Source organism: Leptodactylus fuscus, chromosome 9 (genome assembly GCF_031893055.1).
Source record: "Leptodactylus fuscus isolate aLepFus1 chromosome 9, aLepFus1.hap2, whole genome shotgun sequence".
Lineage (NCBI taxonomy): Eukaryota > Metazoa > Chordata > Amphibia > Anura > Leptodactylidae > Leptodactylus > Leptodactylus fuscus.
The window spans coordinates 79434174-79448729 of NC_134273.1; the positions used below are offsets into that span (position 1 = coordinate 79434174).

At 42.8% G+C, this 14556-nt stretch overlaps 1 protein-coding gene across 2 annotated transcripts in view; it reads right to left on the reverse strand.

Annotated features, from left to right (window-relative positions):
* Nucleotides 1-14556, reverse strand: part of TAFA4 (TAFA chemokine like family member 4) — a 101951-nt gene that overhangs the window by 62653 nt on the left and 24742 nt on the right. For both annotated transcript variants that reach the window (XM_075287543.1, XM_075287544.1), the window contains exons 2-3: nt 9060-9196; nt 7542-7657 (exon numbers count right to left, since the gene is read on the reverse strand). In XM_075287543.1, the coding sequence (XP_075143644.1) occupies nt 7542-7657; nt 9060-9172 (229 nt within the window). In that variant the 5' untranslated portion in view covers nt 9173-9196. The remainder of the gene's footprint in view (nt 1-7541; nt 7658-9059; nt 9197-14556) is intronic.

Here is a 14556-nt window from a genome sequence, read left to right on the forward strand (position 1 = left end):
GCCAAAGAAGAATGGTCTAAGATTCCAGCAGAGCCTTGTAAGAAACTCATTGCTGGTTACCGGAAGCGGTTGTGCGCAGTTATTGTGTCTAAAGGTTGTGCTGCCAAGTATTAGGCTGAGGGCGCCAATACTTCTGTCCGGCCCATTTTTGGAGTTTTGTGTAAAATGATCAATGATGTGACTTTTTTTCATTCTCTTTTGTGTTTTTTTCATTGTAAGCAGAATAAATGAAGATATTACCAAAGAGTTTGTGCTTGTAATCATTATCTGGGAGACAACGAGGATTATCTGACAGGACTGCAGGGGTGCCAATACTTTTGGCCAACACTGTATGTGTGCCCTTAAAGAAAGAGAGACTGTAACCAACACTGTGTGTGCTCTGAGAGAGACTGTAGCAAACTCTGTACTCTATGTACTGTATATTGTATGTCCTCTGTGAGACACTCTTCCAATGCCAAAAGTAACTGCTAAGTTCTGTGCCTTTAAGAGTCTCTGCAACCGCAAGTCTTGTACCCATGTGTGCCTGTAACCACTAAGCCTTGCGCCTCCTGCTGGAGAAATGTTATAGTTACAGCTACCTGGTGGTTGGGTGAAGCTCCATAATACGGGTTGAAGGTGCACAATGGACTCACCCTCTTTGATGTTCCCTATAACGGAACGATGAGGATTGTGAGCGTGCAGTCTGTAGAATGTGACAGTGTACGGCCACTTCTGCCTCTCGTTACTATTATTACGACTACAAATTTCCCTCCATCGAGCATTTTGCGTCTTTTTTTTACTGCATCCTATAAATATTTTTGTGGCTTCACTTCCTCATACTTTATAAGACGTCGAGAGCCTTAGAAGAAACTTCATCATCGTAAATGCGAAACTTCCAAGAAGAGTAATGTCCTGCGATTCATCATGTGGTTACAGGGGCCGCCCCGTCATCTGCTCCATCTCACGGCCGGTCACTCAATACCTGATCAATACTGGATTTGCTCTTACTTAGAGTTAATCAATTAGACAGGGGATATTAATTAGCGACTATCACATTACAGAGGGAATTAAACACAGGAGTCTTTTCTTCCAGGAAAGGACAAGTGTCAGAAACAATCCATTAGAAAGAATGACTGATCGCCGCGTCACCGGTTCATTTTACACTGCCGCGTCGTCTCCTCCGTGAAGGTTTCGTGATAGGTTATAACTGGGGGAGGGGGTGTCATGGTTCCTATTCTGGAACGGAGCCAAAAAGATACCAGCGAGGTCTAAGTACTGTGTTATGTCTGGTGCAGGACCAGAAGGGGAGGAGCATGACACCTAAGAGACTTCCTGTGTCCCGGTCCGCCCACAAGGTCTAAGGCCAAGGTTTTATTCACTTAAATTTAAGGAGTACACCTCGGCTTTAGTGCGCATGCGCCAGAATTTTGGGCGCATGTGCAGTAAAGCCAAAATGTGCATCCTCCGCCTCAGTGGACATCTACATGGGCGCTGGGAGCAGCAGAGATGAGTCCAGTAGGGTTCATCGGCCTCTTCTCTATAGGTTTAGTTTCATGTCAGCCATGAACAGAGGTAGCAGTAGGCTATAAAGGACACAAATTGGTCCAAAAGGACCTGTGGGTGGTTTGTGTTCCAAATAGACCTTACAGATCCCCTATGAAGGGTCTTACTCCCCTGATGAATAAATTTATCTAGGAGATGTAGCAATATACTGTATTTCGGGCCATTCAGATGAACAGCTGTCCATGTAATACATGGATGGCTCAAGTCTATCGAAGCACAAGCTACTCTTTGTATACCTCCATATTCCCTAATAGGGTATATGGACATGGGTCAGGAATGCAACTTTAGGGGGTGCAGAGGGTGCCGTCATAGCTGGACCCATAAAGAGTCTTGTACAATAAACTATACATTATAGTTGGGTTCACAGCAGCTTTATGTTCTGCCTCTGGCAGGGGTTGTTGTTTTGGGACAGCCAAGAACCTCTCTCTTTGGAGGACTTGCGACATCCATGGATAACCCAGACAGACTGTTGCTTTCAGTGGACATCATGTAATACCAAATTTCTCCACTGGTGGTGCTGCAGGGAAATCACTCACTTCCTGCAGGATTCCTGATTGCCGCTGATCACAGAATGTTCCATCCTATTATTAATTTTTAACAAGTTTGAATACAATGTATCTATTTTCTAGTATTAGAATAATAGTAATACAAGTTATCAGCCGTGAATGGTGAAGGTTCAGCTTTACTTTCTGTGAATCTGTACTAAATGAACAGACAAGGTTACAATATTTATTCACCACAATAGCCTGCACTTGTCTCAGTTAGATATTGTACCATGCAGCTGACCTTCTCTATGCCCAAGGTCCCTGCGGGTCCCGGTAGCATTGCAGAGGTCAGTCACGCAATGGCGGTGATGGTAAAAGTACTCAAATGAAAAAAAAAAAAAAGTCCAAATGGGAATTGAAAAGGGAGAGAGGAAAATAGCGAATGTGTTCATGCTGCAAATGTCTTCTCAGTAACAAATGATGATGTCTATTTAAAATGAATAAAGTCAAATGGTATTAACTCCAACTTATTCCAGTCTTAGCATGAGGTCACCTTGCTATTGTGGAGCGCCGAGCTCTCGCTATTATACTGCTGAGATTAATAAGACCCGGACCACTATTTATACAAGTTGAAGTGACACGGTGTGCGGCTGGAACCCGGATGATGTCTTCATTTATTACCATGTTGTAGAAATCAATCAGATTCCACTATGGATGTATGGGAGGGATGTATCAAGGGCCGCTCTAATTATTCACAATGAAAAATTTTGTCAAAGGAGGAATACGTAACATCGTAGTCGCATGAAGGTTAGGAAGCGATTCTGGGTACAGCTGTCACTTTCCGTATATATTTAAACGAATCACAGAATATTCCTCTGTTATACTATACATAATACTTGTCTATTTCCTGAGGTTCTTTGTTCAGCTTTGCTGTTTAGACTGGAACAGGATCAGCGGAGTCATCTCATTATTATTAGAGATTTCATGAAAGATGACAAAACCTTAAAGAGATCGTGTTCGTTCTAATATTGATGTCAAAACTAGATCTGCGAGGGTCCAACGCCTGGGACCCCTTTAGATAACCTGTTGCCGGAAGTGTTTGTATGAGTTGCTCAATCAACGTACGAAGGAAATATTTTAACTCTGAGAACGATGATTGAGATTGATGCATCTGCTTCAGGACGGTAACACTAGCACATCACTGACATACACGCAGACTGTTCTGCTGACAGGTCTTGCGACTGACAGACCAACGAAGTGACTCAGCCTTTTGGCCTTCTCCAGTCCAACCCCCACACTTTCTCAGAATCTCGATATTGTGTTATCTATGTAATATCCAATGTATCTCAGTCTGACTGCAAATGTAAATTGAAATGAATGGAGGGGGGAAGGTACTCATTGTCATCCTAGTACCTTCCATTGAAAAATTGGAACTACCTTGGCCTGCGTACTGGAACGTGGGCTTGGTCAATTACACTTAAATGGTCACCAACTTTTTAGTCAACTTAGTCTCATTTCATACAGTATGTGATTCTGGACCAAAGTTAAAAATGTTGCAGCATTTTCCCATTTATCCCTTTGTTACCAAGGAAGTCTGTCCATAGATACATTACGTTCTGTCTTCCTTATCTCCGTGAGTGCAGGTGGGCATCCTTTTCTCTCTTCACATAGAGAGGAAGGGGTTCATTCACCTCACAGCCTGCACAGACATGTCTGCATGCTGTTGCTGTGTGCAAAGGACTGAGGATTCTGCAGATCTCACATCTTACAATGTTAGAAAAGTATTCTATGTACTTGTATCTACTTCTGGCTGCTTGTGTTGTTGCAGACGGGATGTTATTCACAGACAGCAGCAGCTGTGATGACTTTGTTCATACATTTGTTTTATCTGCCGGACTGCCTGTATTTCCTCTGTATTTGCCATGTATTTGCAGTCTAATGTTCCTGGATTTCCTATATTGGTCTTTTCTCCACTATGTGTTTGCTATTGTATAGTTACTCATAGGCAGAATGGCTGAACGTTATCTGTTATCAATAGGGAGACAGTCTGCACCTTACTGAACACATCTAAAGCCTCCAAGACAAATGTAAAATGTGCTGCAGCCATAATGTGATTATTAGAAGCAGAAAACTGATAGGACGCCTTGTACGAAGGCTTATACAGTCATAGAACAGCACTACTCTGCATATACTTAAACTTCATGAAAACTCAAGCCCCCTTTAATAAATAATAGAGAATATGATGTGACATTCTCTGGGTCCACTGGCGGAAGCTTCTCCGTATGAAGGGATGATGTTTCATGGCGCTGCCATCTGTGTGTAAGCGGCAAGACTCCAAATTTACTGTAAATATTTATTTTAAATCAGAATTTTACAGCACTGAATATATCAGGATTTGACTCACTTTCGTACTTGGGCTGTAAAAGACGCACTCCAAACACCCTGCCGTCTCAAGGTGGATTACCTCCTTATTTTATAGCATCTTATCTTTCTAAGACCCAGCCAATCATTAAAACATGTCATACATTATTAAAACATATTACATGTAACATTGGAAGGTAGAAGAAGGTAAAAGCAGCCGGCGATAAGACGTAGAGGATTGGACTTCATAAAGCTACAAATGACTCATGGTTCTAATTAGGGACAACAGAATTAGGAGCGGGAGACCTATAAATGTTATTTTTGGCCTTGCAGAGCCCTCTTGTGGAGATTCTTGGCAGTGCTAGATGAGAACAGCAACGTTACATGAGGTCAGGACAGAATCTGTTAAAAACCTTGATTAAATAGGCTCAATTTTGACTTAAATTCTTGCTTGGGGTGCAGTAGCATGGATGATGGTACCCCCAAGGAAGGAGGCACGGATGGGGTAACGTAGGCCCTCTCAGGCAGTCTGCATCCGTAGCACATCACCTGGCTATGATGTCATAGTCAAGGCTTATTTCAGGTGACATCACTATTCACCAAATAACGTAATCGATCTCCAAATAGGAGACGACCTCACTGATTGCCAAATACAAGATGACATCATTAATCTCTAAATACACAATGACATCATTATTCTACAAGTGTAAAGTGACATCACCAATTTTCAAAAATCCAAGATGACATCACTAAGGGCTCGTTCACATCTGCGTTGCCCTCTCCGTTATGCAGGTTTCCGCTTCCTGCATAAAACAGAGCAGGATACGGAAACCTGCAGGAGTCTCTCGCCCATTCATTTGAATGGGTGAGAGAGCTGTCCGGCCGTGAGCGGCGGTGAGCGTTTTAGACTCTCTGCCGCGAAACCGGGTTTTATAATCCGGACACAGAGTCGGAAATGCAGTACTCTGTGTCCGGATTTAAAAAAACGGTTTCGCGGCAGAGAGCATAAAACGCTCACCGCCGCTCACGGCCGGACCCGGTCTATGGTTTCCGTCTTCTGGCATGCAGAAGACGGAAACCACAGAATGGACAGCTGAACGCAGGTGTGAACCGAGCGTCAATTGTAACTATAAGATGATATCACTAATTGCCAAATACAGGATGACATCACTAATCTCCAAATATATGATGATATCACAAACGTCCGAATAGAAGACAAGATCATTCATCTCCAAATACATGACATCACTATTCTACAAGTGTAAAATGACATCACTAAAGTCTAAATATATGATGACATCACGAATGTCCAGATATAAGACAAGATCACAAATCTCCATATACATGACATCACTATTTTCCAAATATATGATGACATCACTAATGCCCAGATTCTATACAATATCACTAATCTCCAACTATATGATGACATCACTAACATCCAAACATAAAATGACATCACTAATCACTAGAGATGAGCGAATACCTCGGCCATGATCGAATACCTCGGCGCCTAGCTCCCGGTGCAAAAACACATCGAATTTTTACTGCCCCTCCCACTTTCGCTGGCGCTGGGAGCTATACGGCGCAGGTATTCGATCAAGTATATTCGCTCATCTCTACTAAACGCCAAGTAACAACAGAGAGCAGCACCAAAAAGGAAAGCTGAGGGTGCGTGTCCAACAGGTCAGGAGCCAGGACCATTAAGATGACCTAATTAATCTCCAATCTACACGTACATGAATGTTAAAAAACATAGGCGATAAAAACAGATGAAACGGCCCGTTCTTAATGTTTTCGTCCATTTTCCATCCAGCGGTTTTTAATATCCATTTGTCGTCCGTCAAAAAAAACAGATGAACTTCATTGGTCGTTTTTTTTTTTTTTTTTTGGGGGGGGGGGTAGTTCTGACCACTGATCCCTTTTTCGTGGACATCTCTCTCGGTGGATGTTAAAAACAGACGCACTTGGGTAGATTTATTAAAATTGGTCGCTATGGGCAATTAAGACCATTTTGCTTTGACACCATTTTAATAAACCCATACCTCCCAACCGTCCCAGATTCAGCGGGACAGTCCCCGATTCTGGGCCAAGTGAAAGTAGAAGTGGGTGAGGATAAATTTGCCATGGCCGCACATTCTGTCCTTTGAAATTTGGGAGGTACGATAAACCTACCCTGTCGACTTGTACGGGATCGCAACGCTGTCAAAAATTGAGATGGCCTAATTGTGGACAGACATTACATCACGTTCTGTTACTACACCCGGACGCTTTCATTGCTCTGAGAAGAGTCAAGTGATGGCGGTTATAAATGCGTCCGTTGCGTGTCCACTTGGGCTACCTCTACATGGCAGAAAATGTAAAGAAATCCCTCTTCATTTTCCGCCTCAGTATTTGGCGGCGGGATAGCTGCGACAGGATGCCAATGCAGGACAATCGGTATTCGGTTGCGGTTTTCCACTGCCTTAGTGGGGGGAAGGAGGGGGTAAAGATTGCAATTTGGGGATGAAGGGGTTAATAATAAATTTGCAGTTTACAAAGCGAGTATGAATGCAACCCAATAGTACGTTGGTAAGCGACACGATCAGCGGCGATTATTTTGGGCGAATCTTCGCGGCATCATCTCATTGTGCTGCGGAAAACCTAGCGAAGGCAATGGGCTAAATATAATCCTGCCATCGTCCTCACTGATTCCCATGCATTATGCTCAGTCATTTCCCATCTGGGAGCAGAGTCTAGTACAGTATGTAGCCGAGATCATTACAGTGTACAAAATTATACTAAATAATTCAGCTGCGGGCTCCATTTTACTACAGCCGAGGAGTCGCTGCTTCCAAATAGAACTAAATAAACAGGTAAAGGTTGACAAGGAGAATACAATGTGGAGTTTACATCTCTGCGGGGGGATTAAAGAGGGACAAAAAAGGAAATGAAAACCATAAAACAAAGTGATGTACGGGGAAGTGGCGATCCCGCGCCGAAGAAAGAGCCAGGATTTATGGGAAATAAAAGGAAGGCTCCAGTTGGGGCCTAGTACCAGGAGGGCGCTTTACAATGGCAGCTTGTTATTGTCACCATGAATTAGCAGTGGCTAAAGACTGGACGCCATATTAATTGGCCTCGGGGGCGGGTAATGAGGGGAACGTTTCGTACCTGTTTGCCCTCGGGTGTTAAGGCTGGAGGCTGACAAGATTTTACAGCAAACCATTAAGACGTAGGCCAAGATGAGCCAGTGAGTCAGGAGCATCGAGTTGGCATTGAATCTCATCCTAAAGGTAGAAACGGAGGACAAAAATAAGATGATATTACAGTCAGTGGGGCTATTATATCGCCTATACATACCCGTGCATACATTTAGAGGATGTATAGTGCTGTGCAAAAAATTTAGGCAGGCGTGTAAAAGATTCTGCCCAGTAAGAACACTTTCAGAAATAGAAGGGTTAATGAAGAAAAGAGAAACGTATATGCCATCACTATTTGGGGTGACCTTTGCCCTTCAGAAGAGGAGTCCTGGAAGTGGTGATACGGTCCCCGCAAAGCCCTGATCTCATCATCATCCAATCTGTCTGGGATGACATGAAGACATAGACGGATTGGACAAGCCTACATCCGCAGAGATGGCGGCGGGAACAACCTCGCTGATAAGTTCTGCCAAAAACTGTCTGCAAGTACCGAGAAGAACCGATGGAAGGCAAAGGGCAAAGGTCACCCCAAATATTGATGCGATTTACTTTGTCTTTATTATGTTCATTGACAAAAAAAAAACTATTATTCCTTTTATTTCTGTAAACATTCTTAATTTGCAGTATTTTCGCCACACCTGCCTAAGAATTTTGCACAGTGCTGTGCAAATTCGTGTGTAAATGCATTTATACACAAATACAAACGTACTGTACATATATACAGAAAAGCGGACATACAGCATGCACAGATATACAGTACATACGTGTTGTACATACCAAGACATTTGTATATAATAAATGACAATATGCAACAAAAATTTTTAAAAAATCGCCTTTGCTCGGCCATAGGTTTTTATTACCGATGCCCTGGATTTGATTCCAAACCGGGCACAATCTGAATGAAGTTTCTATATGTTTGCCTGACTTACATGGAGTTATTCTGCTATAATCCATATTAAAACTGAGCGGCCCTAGAGTGTATATAGGCCTGGGACTGAATAGATGGAAGACGCTAAGTCCATGGGGGACAGTCTGCGTACAGTATTATGGGATACGTCGGCCCTATATGGGGTCTTTCTACCGCAGCCACTGATGACCCGTCCACAGGATATAGGTCATCTTTAAGTGCTGTAGACCCCTGACTATGCTATGAAAAGGGGTTCACGGGACATCTGCACATGCACAAAGGGTTAAAGGGGCTTTAGGCTTTATGGAAATAAAGATATCTGTTCATAATTCTGCAAATTTCTTATTTTTTATCAAATCTGAGCCCCCTCTAAACAATCCCAGACGTGCCTGGCGGCCATTTTTCTGGAGACGTTCTACTTGTCTATATCCAGAAGCTCAGTGATCGAAAATGTTACCCTACACTGAACAGAAAGAAATTTCTTAAAATCACATCAGATTGCGACACTCCCACTGTCGCTCTGGAGGATCCGCCGCGGCCTCCTCCTCCGTACGCCTATCTGCAGCGGCAGAATGATCTTACCTTAGAGACATTGCAAGAATTTTATTCCAGTCAAACACAATTATTTCTGTATCTGCTTCAAACTTGCTCCAAAATCCCATTTGCAACCACAGGTAACAAGTTCTGCATTTCATAAAATGTCTTCCCCCATAAGAGACCTGCAGGAGAAAACAGAACAGACGGCAATTAGAGGATTACATTCTGATGTTTGCTAAGCGCTCGCTTCCAGCGTAATTGTTTAGAATTGCTCTCTAGATTTGTTTAAAACCAGTGGATCAACTTATTACACCCAACAGCCTAGTGTTATACAGTAGATAGGACTTAAACATGTATTTAGGAACCCCAGGAATTAGCTATCATCAGGAGGAGACCTTGGAAGCAAATAGATAGCTTCCCTATAGCTCCCCCGCAGGGGACAAGAGGTATTACATGGTGTCCATTGAAAGCAAAGTCATGCTGGGTCCTCCAGAGTAAGAGATGCTCTTTGTAGCTGCTTTGGCACCAGGCTGCGGTGGCTGATAACATCGAACAATAAACTGCATTCAACTATATACATCTATTACATGTATGATGGGGTTTAGAGCTCCTTTCATGGGTACGGATTCTTTTAATAACTTCGCCTCTACGTCTTGCTCTCCATGTCTAGTGCCTCCTATATTTATATACCAAGTGGCTGACAAGCGTGCCCATCTGAACTGCAGCCACGGAGCGAGTACACAATCGCATTCAGCCGTCAGATGCGGTTGGAATAATTTGCATTTAGCCTGACCTTGTGATCTAGCGGCTCTTTGCAATTAGACTGCGGCATAAGAGCACGATAAGTGGGTTTTAAGGGTTTCGCTGTCGTGATCGCCGCTTATGAAAACGGGGAATGTAAATGAACTCATTGATCGGACCACAGAGTTAATAATGGATAATACCGCCATCCAAACTACTTCAAGATGTTGACACACAAACCATCTGTTGTTAAAGGGGTTGTGCCATGTAAAAAGCGTATCCTCTATCTATAGGATCGATTCGGATTGGTGAGGGTCTGACTGCTGAGACCCCCCACCGCTCCTGAGAATGCAGTCACGGAAAAGCGGCTGAGCCCCCTGGTGGATGAAGACGCGTCCTTGCTCTCATGTATTTCAATGTACTTCCAGTGAAAAGAATTGTAGTGGGGGGGGGGGGTTCAGCCGCTTTACCAGTGGCTATATTGACAGCAGGGGGTAACACAACCCCATTCTCAAAATGAACCGTTACCAGTTTACTGTTTGTCCTTTCTTGGCTTCTTGGGTACTTATGGTATCTTAGGATAGGTCATCAATATGTGTGACACCTAGGCCCCCCCACGATCAGCTGGTTAAAAAAGTCTGCAGCATTCGGATGAGTGCTGCAGCTTCTTCAATTAATACCAAGCACAGCGCCGTACATTGTATAGTGGTCGTGCTCGGTATTGCAGCACGTAAATGCGACTGCGCTGCTGCTGTACCCTGTGACTGATAACCATGATATCATCATTATCTTCAACCAGCTCTGAAGTCCTGGGTGTCGGACCCCCACCAATGTGATGACCTATCCTAAGCAGAGGTCTTCAATATTTAAGAATGTGGTTTTGTTCCATCTGATCGATTTGATCTCCATGTTCCATAGTCCTCATTCTATCATCCGCTTTATGTAACATTTCTAAAACCTATTATCTATTAAAAAATGTCAGAAATGAGACGTATCCGATCCAGTATCCACAACCCCCATAATTACCCACGCACGGTCCCCGCCGCCCGACCTTGTGCCATTAAAAACCAAAAAAAAAAAACAACAAGTTAATGGCTATTTAGCTAGAAATCTCTGAAGGACCAATTACCAGGGCTGGAACGTTTAGTGTTAATTAGGCCACATTTTAATTGGGCTCCGGCTTTCAATTTTTTTATTTTGTAGTAGTCAAAACAATGATAATGACCCAGTGACATTAAGTAAGGAGATGTTTGTTTACTGCAGTACAGTAAAGTAATTGCCCCCCATGATTATGTATGGGGAGTCGTAATGTGACACGTATCAGGGCGCCCATATGCTGCGGGATTTATTCATGGGTCTAATGAGGACCCGGGTGTCTATGGACTGGGTCGTGCTGTATATGGTGGGGCTGTCACTCTATATACTGTAGGGATAATATATGATGATATAGCATAGTGGTCTAGATATCTGTGTAAGAGCTGCCATATTGTATCGGACTAGATGGGTCCATGTGGGCAGCGTCGGCAGCTGCTATGGGGCTAGTGAATTGGGGGCTCAGCTCCGGCCATACAGGAATAGTACTAGTAAAGGTGATATATAGGATATATGTCTGTTTCCTATAAGACAATTAGATATTAGATAGATAGATAGATAGATAGATAGATAGATAGATAGATAGATGGATTGTATTGAGAAATTTCCATACAACAATTGAATTGACACACATGACTAATCCAACATCCGTGTCCTTAAAGGGGTTACAGTCCAGTCAGAATGATATGAATGAACGGTCACACACGTGTCAGGCCTAACCTCACAGATCAATACAAGTTACTGGGAAGTGGTAAAATGGTGTCGTATCAGCTCCCTGAAGGCAGGAATTGTATTAAGGAGCAATGATGGATAGTAACAGCACAGGCGGCCATTACTTCTAGACTAAATAGCAATGGACAACCCCCAACATGTGGCCCTGTCTGTGCCGGTCACCTGGGGACTGTTCATGCAAATACGAAGATGTATGCCCCAAACGAAAGAAATAGATTGGGAGGGGAGGTGAGATAGATAGAGAAAGATAGATAGATAGATAGATAGATAGATAGATAGATAGGAGATAGATAGGAGAGAGATAGATAGATAGATAGATAGATAGATAGATAGATAGATAGATAGATAGGAGATAGATAGATAGATAGATAGATAGATAGATAGATAGATAGGAGATAGATAGATAGGAGATAGATAGATAGATAGGAGATAGATAGATAGATAGATAGATAGATAGATAGATAGATAGATAGATAGATAGATAGATAGGAGATAGATAGGAGATAGATAGATAGATAGATAGATAGATAGATAGATAGATAGGAGATAGATAGATAGATAGATAGATAGATAGATAGATAGATAGATAGATAGGAGATAGATAGATAGGAGATAGATAGATAGATAGGAGATAGATAGATAGATAGATAGATAGATAGATAGATAGATAGATAGATAGGAGATAGATAGATAGATATTAGCAGTTACGTAGATTGATATTACATAGACAGATAGATGTTATGTAAATAAGACAAAAAAACAAAATTGTCTTTTCAGCACTGAGTATTGGACAGCGACTACAATAACAGGCAGAGATAGATGATAGATATGTGATAGATACTGATGAAATACATTTATTTATCTATAGATATCTCTGGGGGGGGCAGCCTATAACAAATTATTGAATATATATATATATATATATATATATATATATATATATATATAAAACAGTCTTGTTTGGTTTTTGTGTGTTTGTGATTTTTTATGCAGACTCCTGTCTAATAAGTTCAAGGGCAGGAGGAGCCCCCTGGGATTAGACCTCTGTCCCCCGCCCAGCCCTCGGTGTCACCGCCGGATACATCCGGTGACCGGCATCACATGTAGCGCAGCACTTCTCTTTTTGGAACAGAACATCTAAATATAGTAAAGGAATTCTAAGCAAAACTGCAGAATATAGTTTCCGTTCTGTGAATCTTTATTTGAATTTATGACCATTGTTTGCTATTTTGTAGACAGATGATAAATTTGTAGTCTGCAAGCGCTACCTGCCAAGCTGGCATCTGGTAAGTGTATCAAGTGTGCCACCTAGTGGAATCTTCTAATATTACACAGCGCCAAGTGATGTCTCCAGTATCAGAGCCCTGTTATTATACAGACTGAGAAAGCTATGACTGTGACTCCTAGATATACACAGATGTAGCAGAGCTAAGTATGTTGTGTATGGCCGAGCTCAGGGGTGCAACAGTAGCAGGCCCTGGAACCTGAGGGGCCACATAAAATATACCACCATTGTAAAGGGCACATGGTAACTGCGCCCATTACAGATTTTGCTTTGGGCCCAGGAGCTTCATGTTCTGTCACTGGCTGAGCTGCAATACCTATATATAATGCAATAGGCAAATACAGATTTTTGCTCCCTGTTTCCAGCCATTTTGGATTAGGGTTGGCGACATGTATTTTGCGACTGTACTTCCCCTTTAAAGGGATTTTCTGCTGACCTATCCTTAGGATTATATTAGTACAGTCTGACACCCTGAACCCCACCATTCTGCTTTTTGAAGAGTTGTGAGCTCCTTTTCTTCTTCGCGGATCCTTGACGTCACGTCCATTGGTCACATGACCCTGTTCAGCTCAGTCCCATTTAAATGAATGAGACTGAGCTGCAATACCAAGCACAGGCACAATACAATGTATGGCACTGTGCATGGTAAACAGAGGCTGCAGCACTTGTCCCACTTCTGCAGCCCCTCCAATCGGCTGATCTGTGAGGGTTCATGGGTGTCAGACCCCACTGATCAGATATGGATGACCTACGCTAAGGACAGATGATTGACATCCTAGTCTGGACATCGACATGAGATCACGGTCGATCAATGGATCATTCTGCAGTCAATATGGACATCAGCAGCCGTCAAAATCCTCTAGTGCCGCTTATCCCTCAAACACCCCCAACTCGGTAATATTCACAGATATGTTGCAGAATTTTTTCAGATTGTTCCCAGCACGTGAAGATTTCTGCAACCAAATCTGCCTGTGTGATTATCCCCCTACCCCGTACACAGCAGATCGGCCAATGATATTGTCCTGGCGTTTATTGGGTTAACGCTCGCCCATTCATCTACAGTCTGCCAACCCCGTCACTTTGTGATGCCGCTGAATACCATATTGGTTTGGCGACTGTCAGATCGTATATAGTTTTTATAATATTTGCACTTCACAACCGGATCTGAGTTTCCACCAGGGAGCTCAACTCTTTGTTCTAGCGATACGCGGAGTAGAGTAAACTTTGCATTTCCTTCGGCAAACCAAGATGTCTGCAGGATCCTTTTCATTATTCCTCATTTACTCAGGGTGACCTTAACACTTTGCCATGCAAAAAATGTCATCTGTATCTTTCCACTTCAAAGGCGCAAAAAAAAGACGTATGCAGCTAGGGAAATACTCGCCACGGCCAGAAGGAAGGCTCCAAACTGATGAAATACATGAATATCCAGGGCCGGGTCAAGGGTGGGTCATGTCATATATACAGATGTATTGTGCTCATCTATACTTATAGCAAATATCCATTCCACATCAGGAGATGGGTGCAGCACCCCCACCCCCAAGCCTGTATGGGAGTTCTGTGCTGATCTCGGTAAAACTGAACGGGTCCAGGTGTTGCAACTTTAATACGGTTCCTAAAATAGCCAGAGAAGGATTGAGCGCTCAGCATTAAATTTGGAACAAATTTAAAGAACTTTTTGAAAGAAATCAC